Below are 17,247 nucleotides of genomic sequence, written 5' to 3' on the forward strand. Positions count from 1 at the left end.
TTTTAAACAATTTTATATATTTTTTATTATATTTTTTATCAATTTATTTTTATCAAATTCCCCAAGATTTTGCTCATACATTTAAAATTTTTTTTTTTGATTTTTTGATACCATTTTTAATATTTGTTATCTTTTAAGTCAATTTTAGAAGCCCCACAAATGCGCACAAACATTTTTAATTATTTTTTGTTAACTCTTGATACCTTTTTAATATTTCGTTGTATTTTAAATCAATTTTAGAGGCTTATACATTTAAAATTTCTATTGAGCTGTTGCTACCTTTTTTTTTAAACATTTTAATTTTTTTTGATACTATTTTTATATGTTGTTATCTTTTAAATCAGTTTTAGAGGCCCCAAAATTGTGCAAAAACATTTTAAATTATTTTTTGTTAACTGTTGATACCTTTCTAATATTTCAATTTTAGAGGCTTATACATTTAAAATTTCTGTTGATCTGTTGCTACATTTTTTTTTACACATTTTAATTTTAAACACCAGTAAATTGTTTTAAACAGTTGGCTATTATTATTTATACAAAAATTTGTAAAGGATTTTAAAATAGCATTATTCTTATTAGTAAGCAAGGACACGAACCAAGGAGAGGGCAGAGCCTGCAAAATTCTGCAGACTGCAACGCTGTGGCAACGCTGCGCGAATCGAAAAAAAAAACAATGTGCTGGGTGGAAAACAGAAGCAGCGGAAAATTCAACAAATAAGCGCTAAAGTAGAGAGCAGGAAAAGCGGAAAATGGCCAGGAACACGGGCAGTTCCTCGGGCTCCACGCCGGCCTCGGCAGCGGCGGCGGCAGCGGCAGCGGCCTCCAGTGCCAAGCAAAAACAACAGCGCAGCCCCCGTTTCAGTTTGTCCTCCAATTTGATCCTGGACAAATGGAAGACGATGATCGGATGCGTTTGCCTGGCCATAGCCTCGTACTTTGGCTACCTGGGCTACCTGGAAACGCGGGTCAATACCCCCTTCGATCACCAGAAGATGGTGCTGCATGCCGGTCTGGAGCAACCGGATCGCTATTGGGGCTCCTACAGGTCACTCAATTACTTTGGGATGAAGACCCGGGATCCCCATTCCCTGGTCATGGGCCTCATGTGGTATACGCCCAGCAATCTGGGTCCTGGGGGCCAGGGCATTCGCCACTGGTGCGAGCAGAGCGACAAACTGGACTCCTACGGCTGGACGCATCATGATGGTCGCAGTTTTGGCGTCCAGGAGATTCAGGATCTGCCCTTTGAGCTGAAGACATCGTTTGTTAAGTATCCCGAGGGCAAGCAGTACGGCGGCGATTGGACAGCCCGCATCTCGGTGAGGAATACCACGCGTGCGTGGGACAAAAGCATCTCGCTGATATGGTACGTGGCGTTGGATGAGCGCACCAATGGGCATATTAAGTACGTGTCGGATGAGAAGAGTCCGGAGCCGGGTGTCTATGGTGAGACGCAAGGATTGGGCGAGTTCCAGGTGCGTTTCCATGCCGTCAAGGGCAAGATCCTGCACAAATCCTATCTCAGCACGGTGGCCCCATCGCTGGCCAAGCTCAAGGATACGCTCTTCTCGCACTTTCGCGCCTTTGCCGACAAGCGGGGCAAACGCTTTATAGGACTGCCCGGCGAAATAGTCTCCCAGAATGGCCTGCCCAGCAACAATCCCGAGCCCAACTTCATAGCCATACAGATTACGGCGGAGGTGGACTTCACGCTGGATATCACATACCAATCCACATCGGGTTTTTCGCTGGGCGAATCCATACCCAAGCCGCCGACGGGCAGAGCCTATCAGGATGCGTTGCAGGCCAAGATTTCCCAGTTTGAGCAGCGTTTCGAGGAGCGATTCCAGCTGCGGCAGAAGGGTCACTCGCCGGAGGAGGTGAAATTTGCGCGGAACGCTTTCAGCAACTTGGTGGGCGGCATTGGCTACTTCTATGGCTCCAGTCGGGTGCAGTCGGTGCACACCAAGAACCCAGTGCCGTATTGGAAGGCTCCTCTCTACACCGCAGTGCCATCGCGAAGCTTCTTCCCGCGCGGCTTCCTCTGGGACGAGGGCTTCCACGGCCTGCTGATCAGCGCCTGGGATGTGGACATCGAGCTGGACATTCTGTGCCATTGGTTCGATCTGCTCAATGTGGAGGGCTGGATACCCAGGGAGCAGATCCTGGGCGTTGAGGCGCTGGCCAAGGTGCCCGAGGAGTTTGTCACGCAGCGCAACAGCAATGCCAATCCGCCGACGTTATTCCTGACGCTCAAGAAACTGTTGACCAGCCACCGGGCGGAGTTGTCGCAAAACGGACGATTGGCCACGCTGGAACGGATGTATCCAAGGATTCAGGCCTGGTTTAACTGGTACAACACCACGCAAAGGGGTGGGTTACCACAAACTCCAGCTATCCTTGTCTATTTGATGTTAAATTCTTCACTTTACAGGTGAAATATTGGGCACCTATTTGTGGCGCGGTCGGAATGCCACTACCATGCGGGAACTGAACCCAAAGAGCTTGTCCTCCGGCCTGGATGACTATCCGCGTGCATCGCATCCCACGGACAAGGAGCGGCACCTGGATCTGCGCTGCTGGATTGCCCTGGCGGCCAGTGTGATGGCCGAGTTGTCCACGCTGCTGGGCAAAGATGATGTGAAATACTACGAGACGGCCTCCTATTTGATGGACAATGAGCGGCTGAATCGCCTGCATTTGGCGCCCTACAGTGAACAGTACTCGGACTGGGGTCTCCACACCGACCAGGTGAAGCTGAAGCGTCCCCCGTCGATGGCACCGCAGCATCAGCAGCGGCATCATCATCAGCAGTACCAGCAGCCCGAAATGCGACGTGTGACTGGCGAGGAGCCCACGTATCAGTTTGTGGACAGCACTTTCGGCTACGTCAGCTTGTTCCCCCTGCTGCTAGAGCAACTGGATCATGATTCGCCGTATTTGACCAAGCTGCTGCATGATCTTCGCGATCCGGAGCAACTGTGGACTAACTACGGTCTGCGTTCGCTCTCCAAACGATCGCCATTGTACATGAAACGAAACACCGAGCACGATCCACCGTATTGGCGTGGTCCTATTTGGATAAACATCAACTATTTGGCAGCCAAGGCGCTGCATCACTATGGCAAAATCGAGGGGCCCAATGCCGCTCTGGCGCGACAGATCTACGCCGAACTGCGGGACAATCTGGTGGGCAACATCTTCAGGCAGTACCAGCGCAGCGGCTATTTGTGGGAGCAGTACGATGACACCACCGGCGAGGGCAAGGGCTGCAATCCCTTCACCGGCTGGACGGCCACCGTCGTCCTCCTGATGGCCGAGCAGTTCTAGACCTGGAATCTAGCATCTGTCTGCTAAAATCTGCTGTGAGTTCCTCAACGAACATCCCTGCCAGGATTCCTGAAATGATCTAAATGTTTGTGCTTAGGATAGCTGAGTTTTCTTTGAACCGCCAAACGCCTTGGGCTTTCGAAACGATTAACATTTTTTTGAAGAAGTCATATAAATTTGCCTGAAATTTAGCAAAATAGCAATGGAAAATCTTTAGGTTTCCAAATCGATCAAATAAATTTGCATAAAATGTAGCATGAAAACCAATGAAAGTATTCAAATTTTGGCTTGCAAAGTTAGTTTTTAGTATATAAAAAATATGTTTTTTGTAAAAGACTTTAAGTTTTATGGCACGCTATTACTTTATAAGTACGCAAATGCTTTCGAATTCTTAATAGCATTTAACTTCTTTTTTTTTTTGGCGTATCTGCGTTGAAGAAAGCCCATCTATCCTTATATACACTACTATATTGTATGTAGTCCTCACATATTCCAGTCTCTAGTTGCTGTACAATACTAAAGAAACTTTGACGACAAACCGAGTGAAAAAGTAAATCAAATGCATAGTCATTTATAGCGTTAAATAGACGAATTTTAAAATGATACAAAATAAATAAGAGGTTTAATCAAAATGTGTAGTTTAATTTATCAAAAAGTCAAAAATATTCCATTTTAGTAGCAATGAAAACTAGTTAGTTTTAGTTTTTTCAATTATTTATTTCATTTTTCTTTTGAAAATTCCTGTCACTTGGAATACTCCGATTTTAAAGCTATATTATAAACAATTTCCTTATCTATATAGTACACACAATCGCACACACAGACTTGCACACACTCACAGGCAGATATTTTTCATCTTTTCTTTGTTTTTTCATTTGTTTTTTGTTATAAAAAAGGTACAAAAATGATATATGCACGATATACTTAATGCAAAACTAATTATATAATTGTTTAATGTGTCTAAAATTACACTAAAAAAGAAAGAAAACGAAATCAAAATTGGGTTAAGGTATTTCTGTTGGACAAAGCGATATCAAAAATTAAGATAGAGGTTCTCTTTGTTCGGTGTTTGACTCAAGTTAGTCTTTCTTTAGGGCTAATTAAAAAGTTTATACGATCTACGTGTGTGTTTAAACTTAAGCGAGTACGCGTTCGGATTACAATGAACTTGAGAAGTTGTGACTAACAAACAACGAAATGTGTAAAAAGGGAAGCCCATTGGGGGGCTGGGGAGACATTTACAAAGATTATTTTTAGAATATACATATGTGTAAGTATGATCTACAGAGATATATATATGGCGCTGCCTATACATCATGAAGTACATGGAACAAAGTCTTTATATGGCCAGAACCAAAGTCAATCTGTTAATCTCTCTATACTCTAAACGGAAATGGGATTGACGTGCGTGGAAGGCATCGGTGTGGATCACTCGTCCTTCTTCTTAAGGCGTCTCCTGAACGAGGGCAGGCGATCCAGGAGGGCCAGCAAAATGCTGCCGGGCAATCGCTGGTGCTGATTGATCAGATCCTCGATGGCGGTGGCCACCTATCAATGGTAAAACCATAAGTTTATCAAATAACATATTACAATATCAATTAACAACCTTTATTTGCAGATCCTGCGGCGTTAGGCTCTCATCGTAGGGAATGGGCTTGCCCAAATAGGTGCGAAACTTGACGGGGAATCCCCCGTAGATGGGATACACAGGAATGCGCACCTTGTTGTACAGCCGCATGAAGAACGTCCGGAAGATGCCCACCTGGCGGAAGCCCTCTCGCAGATTCTGCGTGAAGCAAGGAATGATCGGTGCCTTGGCCTCGATAGCCACCTTGGCGAATCCTACGCGATTTCGCCACAGCAACTCGTAGTAATGATCCCCGAACTGTGCCTCATAGACGCCGCCTGGGGAAATGGCCAGTAGATTGCCATCCCGTAAGATGCTCACGCAGGATTGCACTGTGCCGGGACTGACGTGAAATGCCTCCGAAATGGTGCCCCAGCCAGGCAGCTTGAACAGGAAGCGATCCCCAATGGTGTATATCAAGCGCTCGCGCTGCAACAACATCCTCGAGTTGAGGTAGTACATGTCGATGGGTATGGCCCCATGGTAGTAGACAATCAGCGCCGGACCCTCCTGCGGCACGTTCTCCAGGCCGATCACCTCGTAGCCGTGGTAGATCCGCGCGTGTGCATCCCAGATGGCAGCCACAATCTTCCGACCGACCCGCCAGAAGTTGCGGTCGCCCTGCACCGCGCGCATTATCACCTGCCTGCAAAAAAGAACATTTTTGAGGATTAAAAAATAAGATTTTTTGAGAAAAAAAGGAACATTTTTTGAGGATTAAAAATAAGTACATTTTATTTTAGTTTAAAAAACAAGACAATTTTTTTATTACCAAAAATTAAGATAATTTTTCTTTAAAAATAGGGATATTTTTTTATGATTGAAATATGAGACTGTTTTTGGAATTCAAAAAGACAATTTTTCGAATTCAAAAATAAGTCAATTTTTAGAAAATGTAAAACTAAGACCATTATGTTTGGATTTTTTTAGGGATTATTGGAAAACTAGAAAATGTAACGATTTTTTAAGTATTAAAAAATACTACAGTTTTTTAGGGATTCAAAAAAAGAAATATGTTTGAGGAATAACAAATTTTTTTGTGAACTTAAAATAATTTAACTTTATTTGAAACTTTAAAATAATACAATTTTTTGAAGAAAATATAAAACAAATTTACATTGCTTTACATAAATATATATACTTAGATAATCAGATTTGTTTGAATTTAATTTATTGATAAATATAATAATATAGGATAAATAGTGCGATTATGTTAAAGCTTTGATTTGAAATCTCTTCTACTTAATGTCAGATTAAACCAAACCTACAATTTTACCTGTATTAATTGATATAACCTTTTTATATTATCAATATACATAAGTGAATTTCAGGTTTATTCTGATATTTCGAACCTGATCAAAAGTTAAAACTTAAGTTTAAAAAGGTCTTCCAGATTTGCCACGCTCCCTAATTAATTGGAAAAAAAGATGAAAAAACTGACGGGAACCCACTGATAATTATGTTTAAATTTAGTTGGCTGTCCGCAGGTGTTATCAGCATAAGATGGTCGTGTCTCCCCATATCAAAGAACTTATAAATCAATATACACACAAGCAAAGTTAACCTCACCTTGGCAAAACTGCGTTTAGTGGGGGACTGATAACAGGGTTCATTCACAAATCTTTTGGCCTCTTGGCGACCAAAACAAATTCGGGCATTCCACACCATCTATGTATTCCCATCCCCTATTTTCAGAACCGATTTCATTATAAATATCTTTGTATAATCAAAGATCAAGATCACAAATCTCAGTAAGTGCAATTTAAAGATGAATTGTTAGAAATGTTTTTAAAGCATTAAAAAAAAACCGGAATACTAAAAACTACATCTTATAATTCCATTATTAGTGTGAAACAACTGATCTTAAAAATGGTTATAACATAAACCAAACGAGATCTATAACTTTCTACTGAGATCTTCGAGTATCAAGGTCGCCATGCAATTTCGTAACTCTAGAAATTAAAAGATAATTATCGGTCGATTAACACGACAGTGCTACATTTAGAGTTCATAAAAAAGAGAATCGTTTATGCATCGTCAAGCTTTTTATATTAACAGTTGTTTCACTGCATTCGTCGTTTGTTTTCCCATAAAAAAAGAGGTAAAAAGGTGTATAAATGGAGCACTTGAGGGATCAGGTTGCGGTAGTACAGTTTTTATTGCATTCGGAGCCCCCCCCACTCGGTTCTTCTATGGATTTATAATTCCTGTGATTACGCGTGATAGCTTTACGGACGGGGAACTTTGGGGCGGGTTCGGGTTCGGGGTCTTCAGTGACCATGAACTGATAGGCATTAGAAAAGTAAGGCGCATGACGCTATCGGAACAACAATAATATGGCTGTCGCAATATCGGACACAAGGAATGTCTCATGGCGTGTTTTGGTTTGTGATTTTATCAGTTCACTTCCACCGCCTATTGAACAGTCTCTATATTGTTTTGTACTCTATACAGCCCATGAATATTTATTGCTTATATGCGAGAAAAACCCGTACTACATATTTCTTTCATTCCATATTACAATATGATGTATGTACATTGTACAAGCAAACACTTCTCGACATTGTAGCTTGTGCATATAGGCACTGTACTAATTATAGGAATTTTATTGGTTTTTTTTGCTAAGCAAAAAATATGCTTATGCTCTATATGCTCATATGGGATTTTGCATATCCATATCAAATTATTATTAAAACTGATTCAACGTTTTAATATTAGTACAATATATTTGGAAAATAAAATATGTAGTATTAACATTAAAGTAGTATACCAAATAATAAAATATAATGCTATTTTTTTAGAATTGTACAATTCCTAAGCTAGTTTGTTCTTGAAAATAAAATAAAATATAATCTAGTTTAAGCTGCGAATTAACGTTTGACAAAAACGTTGTATAAACAATTATAAAATTGTTAAGCAAACCGGAGTCAATGGGAAATTCCACAGACAGCCCTTATCAAAATCCTCTCGCTCTCTAAAAATGTATGTATAATTTAATTTTTTAATTGATATAAAATCTAGGGTATTGAAAATAATCCAATGCAATGATTGTTCTCCATCTGCAATCTGTAAGCTGCAGAAATCGTTGGCCATTAGGGCTAGTAGCGGTTGTGGCTAAAAAGCTTGTCGGTAATTAGCATGGCCAACCGGTTGGCCATTAGAGAGTTAGAAATAGAAAATAAATAAAAGCACACAGACGCCGGTACATGAATATGTAAATATGGGTACACAAATAGAGTAAAAGTTGGCAGTGTGGATCACCTGCTGAACGGCTCTCAGGTGTTGGTGCAACGGTCAAGAGTGCAATGTTCTTGAAGGGTCAGTAGTATCAGTGTTGGGCAAGTTGACTTTTTTTAAGATTAAGATTAACAGCAATAAATGCAATTACAGCAGAAAAAAAATTTCAGTTTGTAGGATTTAAAATGTTTTTTTTGATTAAATAAAGTGTTCGTTTTTATTTTAATATATTTTAAGTGAAGGCTATATATTAAAACCAAATTAATTTCTACACTTATAAATGTATAAATAGATCGACGGCAAATTATTAAAATAATAATGGAAGTCATTCAAAATTCATTGCCTAATTTTCAATAAATAACAATTATGATTGGTAATTACATACACTTGTCATTATTTTTTTGATAAAATAAAAAAATGAAAAAATAATTTTATATATTAAATAATTAAAAAAAATGTTGCTTGATATGTATGATGTATAATCGGTATTTTTAACATGTAAGCCTTAGAGATTTTATGAAAAAAAAAGTACTTCTCCGACTCAAACTAATTTCCATGTTTAAAACCACTTTCATATAAAAACCCAGATATATTACCATGCATCGAGTGCTTACTGTATCTTTGAGTTTCGTTTTTATCTAGCTTCTTTTGTTGGCAACACTGGCTGGAGCCGCTCTCCCACTCTCGCTCTCTCTCCCTCTCGTGTGCCCTTTTAATTACAACTGGAGAGCGGGACAAAAAATGCCGGCCGCAAGGGGGAGAGCGAGACAGGCGAGGTGGGTGGGAGAAAGATTGGCCCCAAAAACGCGCGATCAGCATGAGAGAGTTCATTAACAGTTAGCGGGGAGTGCAATAAATACACTGTAATTGCAGTTACCCCCCTTTTTCATTTTGGCCAATCAACAGTTTTGCACTGACACACGTTTTTTTTGCTTGCGTTCTTTTACGCTTACCTGTGCAACTTGTAGATAAAAAGCACCAGAAAGGAAATGTAGATGAGGGCCACGAAGACGAGGGGCAGCAGAAAGGTGACAATCAGGGGGGTGAGGAAGCGGTAAAGCCATAGCGAGTAATCCAAATCGATGTAGGAGGCTAAAAAACAAGATTACCATGAGATATTTAACCAATTATCGAGCCCTAATTGATATTACTCACACAGCAGGCTTTGCAGCGTTTTGTACAGGTTCTCCAGAAATTCCATTTCAAGTGCTGTGTTTCATTTGTTGTTCTTAAGCATAAAAAAGAAGCCACACCACAACAAAAACAAACAAACAGAACAAAAAAAAAAAACAAATCGGTTTGGCCTGATTTTTGACTTTCTTGGCCTTTCTTTTGCGCTTCTTGGGTTCTTTTGTTTCCTGCTGCTTCTTTTAAATGGTCATCGCATCGTGTGTGTTAAATTTAAATTAAAATCATTCATTTGCGCCGCGCCTTACGTGCATTTTATTTGCATGTTTCATTGTTATTGTTATTTGTTGTTCGCGACTATTTGTTGTGGTCTCTCGGCCATCGGCTATCGGAATGTAAACAACAACTCGCTGAAAAGACAACCGCCGCCGTTCGCAGTCAGAAACATTGTGAGCGCGCCGCGCTTTTCGCTTAATAATACTACTAAGTATTTATTGTAGTTCCCTCATTTCATTTCGCTTTTGTTGCTTCTTTTTCTCCTCTCTTCGTCCCCACTTTCGTGGCACCTGGCAACGCCAGCCCAGCTGTTCTGGCCGCGGTGATGCCAGACGTTGCGTTTCAGCCAGTGGCGCTGTCTTGGCTTCTTCTTGGCCATTTCTAGCTATTTAAGGGCCAATGCATTCTGGCTCGGTGTTTCTATCGATACTGTGGCCAAATAATCGAAATATTTATTTTTAACGGAAAAGTCTCCCAAACTACTATCCAAAATTAAAAAATTAAAAAACCAAGGCCAGCAGCATTCACCTTGATAAAATTGTTCTTAACAAAATAAATACACCTTTACATTTCACCTGGCTTTTTCTTTTAAGTGTGGTTTATTAATCCGCTTAGAATAATATGACAGTTTTTCAAGATAACATAACATGGCATTGTTTCTTAAATATTTGTGGATGTTTTAATATATTTTTGTTTTAATCACTCAAGCGCGGGTCCTATAAATACTGCAGATGCCTGGTGGATTCAGCAGTGGAAAAGTAAAGTATTTTCGGAAGTACATGTACAATATGTTTTTCTTTATAAATCCAATTATTTAAAAATAATTTAGGCGGATCTTGTTTTTTAGATATTTTTAAGCATGTTATTCCTTGTTTAAAAGCAAAATCTTACCAACAGAAGTTTATAAATTTGATATTTCTAAAAAATAATAAGACCCCCACCATCAAAACACTGAATTCACAACATAATATTCAAATTATCCTAAGATATCTGCTGGGAAAAAGTTTAATTTTAACATTAGTGATGTGCAATCAACGATAGTCGACAACGATGTTATCGAAAGCTTTACAAATATCGCTTGGCCGATGTTTTCATCGATGTTTCTCCATCGCTAGCGCCACGGTCACACTAATCGACGTCAAAAAATAAACGGGAGTCGCATTGCAATCGCATGCAATTTGTTTTGTTATTAATTTTCCAAATTATCTCGGGCTTGGTGCTGCTGCCAATTGTGATCCACTACGTTTATTACATAATAAATGCGATTGCCGGCGACCTGAGCGAGCAAAAGAGAGGGCAAAGAGAGCAGCAGCTGCAAAAGAGCCCCAGTCGCCCCCCGCCGCCACCCCCACTTGTCATAAACAATTTGACAAATTATTCCTGCCGTTCTGCGCCTCTTCCTCTTCCGCTAACAACAAAAACCACAACAGCAACAACAATGCAAACAAACGATGACGCCAAGTTTATTAAAAAGTGCGTATGTATACGGTTGGAGCGTGTGTGTGTGTGTTTGTGTGCGTGCTTGTGCGTATTTGTTTGTTTTCATGTGTGGGTGTACAAGTGGCAGAAGAAGAACAAAAGAAATAGCAAATACGTCAGAAAGAGAGCCAAAATTCACCTTGCGCTCTTATTGATTTTCCACTTATGCCTTCCCATATTTTCCCCCCTCGTTTTGAGCCCCTTTCCATCGATTCTATTATGATTTTTAGATTTTAGTTTAATTTATTCATTTATGCTTGAATGAAATGTATTATTTCCTATTCTGGAGTGCTGTGTAGTCGGTAAAACAGCATTACCCCATTACGCATTGACCCGCATAATTTATGATTGATCCAACAAATTGTTCGCTCTTAATCCAAACAACACAAACGAATCGAAAAAAAAACAACAAACAAACAAACAGGAGGTGGAAAGGCGGATCCATCGAACCGCATCCCACGGATAAGGCGCTGATTGTGAACTACCAACTGGAGGCCACCGTCTTCGGGGAGCCCAACAACCCGATGATCGAGGAAAAGAAGGTGAGAACATCTAGCATGCACTGCGAGAAAATCGCACTAGCCTCGCGAGTTTCATAAAACAAATATAGCCTTCTAAGGGAAAAAGTTGATAGAAGATAGAAAGGAAATCCAGTTCTAGAGAACGTATCTGATTTGAATGGTGGAAGAAAAAAATGATATACTTTTTAAGACTGGTCACAAAATCAAATATAATATCCAGTATTATTAATTTGTTTTCCCATTATCCCTACAATTATCATAACTTAAGGGACCTCCTAATACCCATTTTAAACGTTAACGATTGTTATATATCGTAGTTCTTTTTTCAAACCTTAACTATTTTCAATTGTTTTGTAAGTCAAAGCGAAGAATTCAAAGTATGAATCATAAAGTAAAAGTAAATGTATTCCGAAATACTTTAAAAATTCTATTTGGATTTACCTAACAAGAGCGATGCTTCCGCGAAATAGATTTAATAGAATATTACAAATAATTGTAAACGTAATTCGCTAATAATATTTTTTTTTACTTTGTAATAAAAATAATATTGGTAGCTTTAGTAATATTCTTTAAATAAAGTAGAAACCCTTTATTTGTGAGTTTTTAGTTCATCATGTTTACTAAATATTTCATAACAGTTTTTGATGTTTTAAGCTGATGCTATCAACAAAAAAAATAGACTACAATTTAAGGAGAATTTATTATATGAAAAAATCAGGACTTTAGTACCACGAAACGAAAAAAGTTTATTGAGGAAAAATCAGTAAAATGCGTTAAAAATATAAGATAGTATTTTCCTACACTGAGATATATTATATGGTATGTCCATTGAATGAACTACTAAGTTAATAACAAAAAAACTAATAGTCCTTGTGATTCACATATAAAATATCTGCAAATCTATCCAAATTGTAGAATTTTCACTTATAAGGAATAATGTTGCAAATGTAGCCAAACTTTTTAACTGAAACTCTTTGAAAGTCCAACAAAAGACGCTATGACAATAATTAATTTGCCATAATTTGTCACTGTGTACCACAAAAGGGTTAAGGGGCGGGGGGCAGAAGTTGACATTGAGCGGGCCAATCGATAACGTAACAACGGGGTCGATGACGGGTCGCGCTCAAGTATCGAGTAGTGAGTAGTGAGTAAAGATACCAAAAGCGGTTGGCGGGTCTTTAACCTCAATTCACGTTTTTCAGGCCTTTTTGTCGCTCGTTTTCGTCGATTGTTCACGACCATAAATAAATAGTAGGTCTGCTTTTTGGTCGTTTCTGGCCAGAAGTCTTGGCGACCGTAAAAGTTTTTACCCCAGATCAGATTCTGTTTTGTGGATAAGTACATACATACTTGAACGACCTGAAATGTTTCCAAACTATTTCCTCAACTTTAAACAATCTCGTTAAATCAATAAAGCTAGAGTAATCAAAAAGATATAATATTACGAGCTTTTAAATGAATAAATGGCTTAGTTCGTATAGTTCTTATTATATCATATTTTATATTTCTTTATGTGTATTTTTTTCTATTTGTTTTTCGTATTTTGTTGTTTTTCCTTATGTGTATTTATTTTAAGTGTTTTTTTTATAATATACTTAGCCCCCTGAGAAATGTTGAGTAAAAATTTAGCCGCTTTAGCAGTTAAGGTTTGGGTTATGCACTGATACCCATATTATATCGGGATTTCTTGAAATGTTTGACAATCAATTTTAGATCCTTTAATTAAAATTCGAAACTAGGTTTTTAAAAAGAAGAATGTCATTAGATCTACACACGTTTAAGGTATAATCTTTAGATTGAAACAATAGCAATAAGCTATGTTTGTTATTCGTTCAGTTAAATTTTATAATAATAAATATATATATGTATAATATTTAAAACTATAATTTATTTAATTTAATCTCCCCCCAGCACTGTCAAAAAATCATTAGACTCCGCTCGCTGAACGCCAAAACGGATCCAGCGGCCCTGGCCCGCGAAGTGGTGGAGAAATGCGATCTCATCCACAAGTCCCAGCTGAATGACGTTGAGCAGATAATCTTCTACCTGAAGAATCGCAAGGACAATGCCAGCAATGGTAAGAAATCGGGTAATAATCAGATCTCACTTTATAAGATACCAGATTAATGAAATACATATCTCCTATCTGTTAGATATTCCGGATAACAACACTCACAGCCGGCGGTCGGCGGCGCTTCATACCGCGCACACACGCTCCTCCGCCCGATCGCACAGCAGTGTGGCGGCCATGACCAGCAGCACTGGGAGCGGATCAGGATCCACAGGAGCCACCAATGGTGTGTCCAATGCATTGAGTGCCGCCACGCCCACAGCGGATGTGTCCATCAACAATATCGATGAGTATGTGGAGCTGCTGTACGAGGAGCTGGGCGAACGCATTAGGGGCTCAGCCATGATCCTACAGATGGCGCGAAATCCAGATAATCTTGAGGAGCTGGAAAAGAATGGTTAGACAAGATGAGCAGCTAGTGTGAAACCTTAAATATTATATTCTTCTAACATTTTAGAAGCCTGCCTCAGCGCCTTGTCACGTGTTCTGCGCGAGGACTGGCGCAAATCCCTGGATCTCTCCACCAACATAATCTACATATTCTTCTGCTTCTCCACATACACCAAGTTCCATCCTCTCATTGTGCAATATAAGGTGAATATTGATTTACCAAACACTGAATTATATTGATTTTAAAAATTAATATATATCAGATTGGATCGCTTTGCATGGATGTGATTGACTACGAACTGCGTCGGTATGAGACGATGCGGAATGAGCTGGATGTGCGCAAGCAGCCCAATGGATCCTCCACTCCGCACTCGGCGAAGGCCAGCAAGGAGAAGTTGAACCGCAGCACTGACGACTTCCTGGACATTATGAACGAGGAGAAGCCCAAGGAGATGGAGCCACCGCGTCGTCGCATTCCGGAGCTAAAGCAGCGTCCCAAGTCTGGCAATTGGAGCAGCTTTCATGGCTCCATGTCGTCGTCGCTTATCAAAAGCCAGATCCTGAACAGCAGCTACCACGAGGCTCTCTGTGCCGGCGGCTCACCTGCCGGCGATCCTCCAGCTGTGCCCGCTGAACTCAAGGCCCAGAGCAACGAGTCGCTGGACAGGAACGATCCCAAGGTCAAGAAGGAGGAAATCGACCGGCTGAACAAGCAGCTAAAGATCTTTGCCAAGAAGCAGGAGCAACTGCTGCGCGTGGCCTTCTATCTGCTGTTGAACATGGCAGAGAATGTGAAGCTGGAGGAGAAGATGCGGCGCAAGCACATTGTTAAGATGTTGGTGAAGGCGTTGGATCGCCAGAATATCGATCTCCTGATGCTCGTCAGCACGTTCCTCAAGAAGCTATCGATTGTCGGTGACAACAAGGACGAGATGGGCGCGCTCAACATTGTGGCCAAGCTGCCACGATTGTTCCAGAGCACGCACACGGATCTGGTGCAGGTCACCTTGAAGCTGGTCTTCAATCTCTCCTTCGACGGCGGGCTGCGTCGCAAGATGATCGCCGCCGGCTTTCTGCCCATGCTGGTGATGTTCATCAACGATGAGAAGCATCACGGCATTGCTGTGAAGATACTCTATCACATGAGCTTGGATGACAAAGTCAAGGGCATGTTCACGCAAACGGAGTGCGTGCAAATGGCCACGGATGCCATTATCCTAAACCTTAATGTTAAAGTCGATCTGGATCTCATTGCCTTGTGCATTAATCTATCGCTTAATCGCCGAAATGCCCAGATTATGGTGGAGGGCCAAAGGTTGCATAGCCTGATGGATCGGGCCTTCAAGTACCAGGATGCCTTGCTGATGAAGCTGCTGAGAAATCTCTCGCAGCACGAATCCCTGCAGCTGCAGTTCATCGACTATGTGGGCGATTTGGCACGCATTTTGACCATCTGCGATGACGAGGCTTTCATTGTGGAGTGTCTGGGCATTTTGGGTAACCTGGCCCTGACCGATTTGGATTACTCGCAGATCTTGCAGAACTTCCAGCTGATACCATGGATCCGCCAGCTGTTGGTGCCCTGCTCCCGCATGGATGACCTTGTGCTGGACACCATCGTTTACCTGGGCACCTGTGCCTGCGACGAGTTGTGTGCTCTGCTGTTTTGTCGCGCCAAAGTGGTTATATCGCTGATTGAACTGCTGAAGGCCAAGCAGGAGGATGATGAGATTGTGCTGCAGATCATCTTTGTGTTCCAGCAGATACTGCGGCACGAGAGCACCAGGGAGTACATGATCAAGGAGACAGAATCGCCGGCCTATCTGATCGATCTGATGCACGACAAGAACGAGGAGATCCGCAAGGTGTGCGACTATTGCTTGGACATTATTGCCATAAGTGACAGCGAGTGGGCCAAGCGCATCAAGGTGAGTAGCTAGTTGTTAAACATGGAGCTGCTAAGCAAACCTGTTATACTAAAACTGAAATCATTCCTTTTGCAGCTGGAGAAGTTCCGCAACCACAACTCGCAGTGGCTGTGCATGGTGGAGTCGCAGCAGGATCAGGACAATGAGCAGGACTATGCCGACCAGGAGGACGAGTGCGACAACGACCTGGACACGTATCTGCGCTCCGAGTACTTGGACAATTGCGATCTCTATAACGACAATGCCGACAATGAGAGTAACAGCAACAGCAATCACAGTAACAACAATCCGGCCAGCCCGGCCATGTCCACCTACAGCAGGCCCCTCAGCACGTGAGTTGGCTTCTAAACCAGTTCCTAGTTTATTATAAACCCTTCTAATTGACTATTCCCTTTGACACACAGCTATCGCCGCAGTCAGGATCTCGATGATCTGTACAACATGACCTCAAGTTCGAAGTCGCAGGGCTCCAGCGACAATAACTTCATGTTCAAATCGAACAAATCCCTGGATGCCGATGGCCTGCACGAGGAGCTGCTGATGGCTTAGAGCTGTAGACCCCGAAAACCGATCAAATTTTTAACCTAAGAAGCTTATGCCGATGACCCCTGTGTACATGTTTAGTCACTACCTATTAATGATCTTCTGCTACGATTTATAGGATACATATATTATATATATATATATGATAATTTCACGCTTGTTAGTCAAAGACGTTAAATGATTTTAGCGACGCGGCAACTTTGTACTCAAGACATTCAAACCCAGCAACGGCGCACACAGTTAAAAGTTTAATTTTAGTCCGGTGACCTTAATTAATTATTAAATATTTTTTGTTATTTATTAATCGCTTATTTATTGAGGCCTTGTATTAGTACGATTTTTCGCTTAGCTTCCCCTTGGTTGCTCGCAATGCAATTACTGTGCAATAATCTCTCACTCAAAGTATTACGTCAAACGTTTTTAGTTGTACTTGCTTTAGTTTACCAATCCTTAATTTTTGTGTTTGTTTATTGAATACCTTACGAACGAAAGTCAAATTGTAATATTAAACGACGGGCGAGAAATGAACAGAATGAAACCCCGAAGAATATATACAAAGCTAATGTAAATGTTTAAAAGTTTGTTTTGGTTTTCTGTGTTGTATTTCAAAAAGGTAAGTGATTAAATAATTTTAAAAAGTGAAACAGAGCCGCGACTCAAAAATAATATAGGGAAGATGCCTATATTAATATTTAAAATAATTTTGAACGCGGCTCT

The 17,247-nt window shown here is 40.8% G+C and overlaps 3 protein-coding genes across 4 annotated transcripts; 2 read left to right on the top strand and 1 right to left on the bottom strand.

Moving 5' to 3' along the window:
- The first annotated feature begins 640 nt into the window (after positions 1–640).
- On the top strand, positions 641–3,960 carry LOC119556346 (alpha-glucosidase 2). The gene is made up of 2 exons (XM_037868448.1): positions 641–2,373; positions 2,435–3,960. The coding sequence occupies exons 1-2, from the start codon at positions 750–752 to the stop codon at positions 3,328–3,330; spliced, it is 2,520 nt and encodes an 839-aa protein (XP_037724376.1). The 5' UTR covers positions 641–749; the 3' UTR covers positions 3,331–3,960.
- A 692-nt stretch (positions 3,961–4,652) lies between these two features.
- On the bottom strand, positions 4,653–9,862 carry LOC119556347 (transmembrane protein 68). The gene is made up of 4 exons (XM_037868449.1): positions 9,350–9,862; positions 9,148–9,286; positions 4,937–5,603; positions 4,653–4,878 (listed from the first exon to the last, which is right to left on the bottom strand). Exons 1-4 carry the CDS (start codon positions 9,393–9,395, stop codon positions 4,759–4,761), a joined length of 972 nt encoding a protein of 323 aa, XP_037724377.1. The 5' UTR covers positions 9,396–9,862; the 3' UTR covers positions 4,653–4,758.
- An 858-nt stretch (positions 9,863–10,720) lies between these two features.
- LOC119557026 (kinesin-associated protein 3) lies at positions 10,721–17,108 on the top strand. 2 transcript variants are annotated; one of them, XM_037869566.1, is made up of 8 exons: positions 10,721–11,071; positions 11,502–11,619; positions 13,510–13,687; positions 13,752–14,066; positions 14,127–14,263; positions 14,323–15,987; positions 16,063–16,319; positions 16,392–17,108. In XM_037869566.1, the coding sequence occupies exons 1-8, from the start codon at positions 10,770–10,772 to the stop codon at positions 16,534–16,536; spliced, it is 3,117 nt and encodes a 1,038-aa protein (XP_037725494.1). In that variant the 5' UTR covers positions 10,721–10,769; the 3' UTR covers positions 16,537–17,108. The 2 variants fall into 2 exon arrangements, with proteins under 2 accessions (XP_037725494.1, XP_037725495.1); XM_037869567.1 differs by having other exon boundaries at positions 13,510–13,675.
- The last annotated feature ends 139 nt before the right edge of the window (positions 17,109–17,247 follow it).

Source organism: Drosophila subpulchrella, chromosome X, assembly GCF_014743375.2.
Source record: "Drosophila subpulchrella strain 33 F10 #4 breed RU33 chromosome X, RU_Dsub_v1.1 Primary Assembly, whole genome shotgun sequence".
NCBI classification, from domain to species: Eukaryota; Metazoa; Arthropoda; class Insecta; order Diptera; family Drosophilidae; genus Drosophila; species Drosophila subpulchrella.

Bases quoted from the DNA above. Each gene is read 5' to 3' on its own strand.
- LOC119557026 (XM_037869566.1), top strand. From the start codon at position 10,770: ATGCAATTTGTTTTGTTATTAATTTTCCAAATTATCTCGGGCTTGGTG. The intron at 14,067-14,126 runs GTTAGACAAGAT...CTAACATTTTAG, and splicing joins TGAGGAGCTGGAAAAGAATG to AAGCCTGCCTCAGCGCCTTG. The intron at 14,264-14,322 runs GTGAATATTGAT...AATATATATCAG, and splicing joins CTCTCATTGTGCAATATAAG to ATTGGATCGCTTTGCATGGA.
- LOC119556346 (XM_037868448.1), top strand. From the start codon at position 750: ATGGCCAGGAACACGGGCAGTTCCTCGGGCTCCACGCCGGCCTCGGCA. The intron at 2,374-2,434 runs GTGGGTTACCAC...TTCACTTTACAG, and splicing joins GTACAACACCACGCAAAGGG to GTGAAATATTGGGCACCTAT.
- LOC119556347 (XM_037868449.1), bottom strand. From the start codon at position 9,395: ATGGAATTTCTGGAGAACCTGTACAAAACGCTGCAAAGCCTGCTGT. The intron at 9,287-9,349 runs GTGAGTAATATC...CTTGTTTTTTAG, and splicing joins AACGCTGCAAAGCCTGCTGT to CCTCCTACATCGATTTGGAT. The intron at 5,604-9,147 runs GTAAGCGTAAAA...TCTTTTTTGCAG, and splicing joins TTTATCTACAAGTTGCACAG to GCAGGTGATAATGCGCGCGG.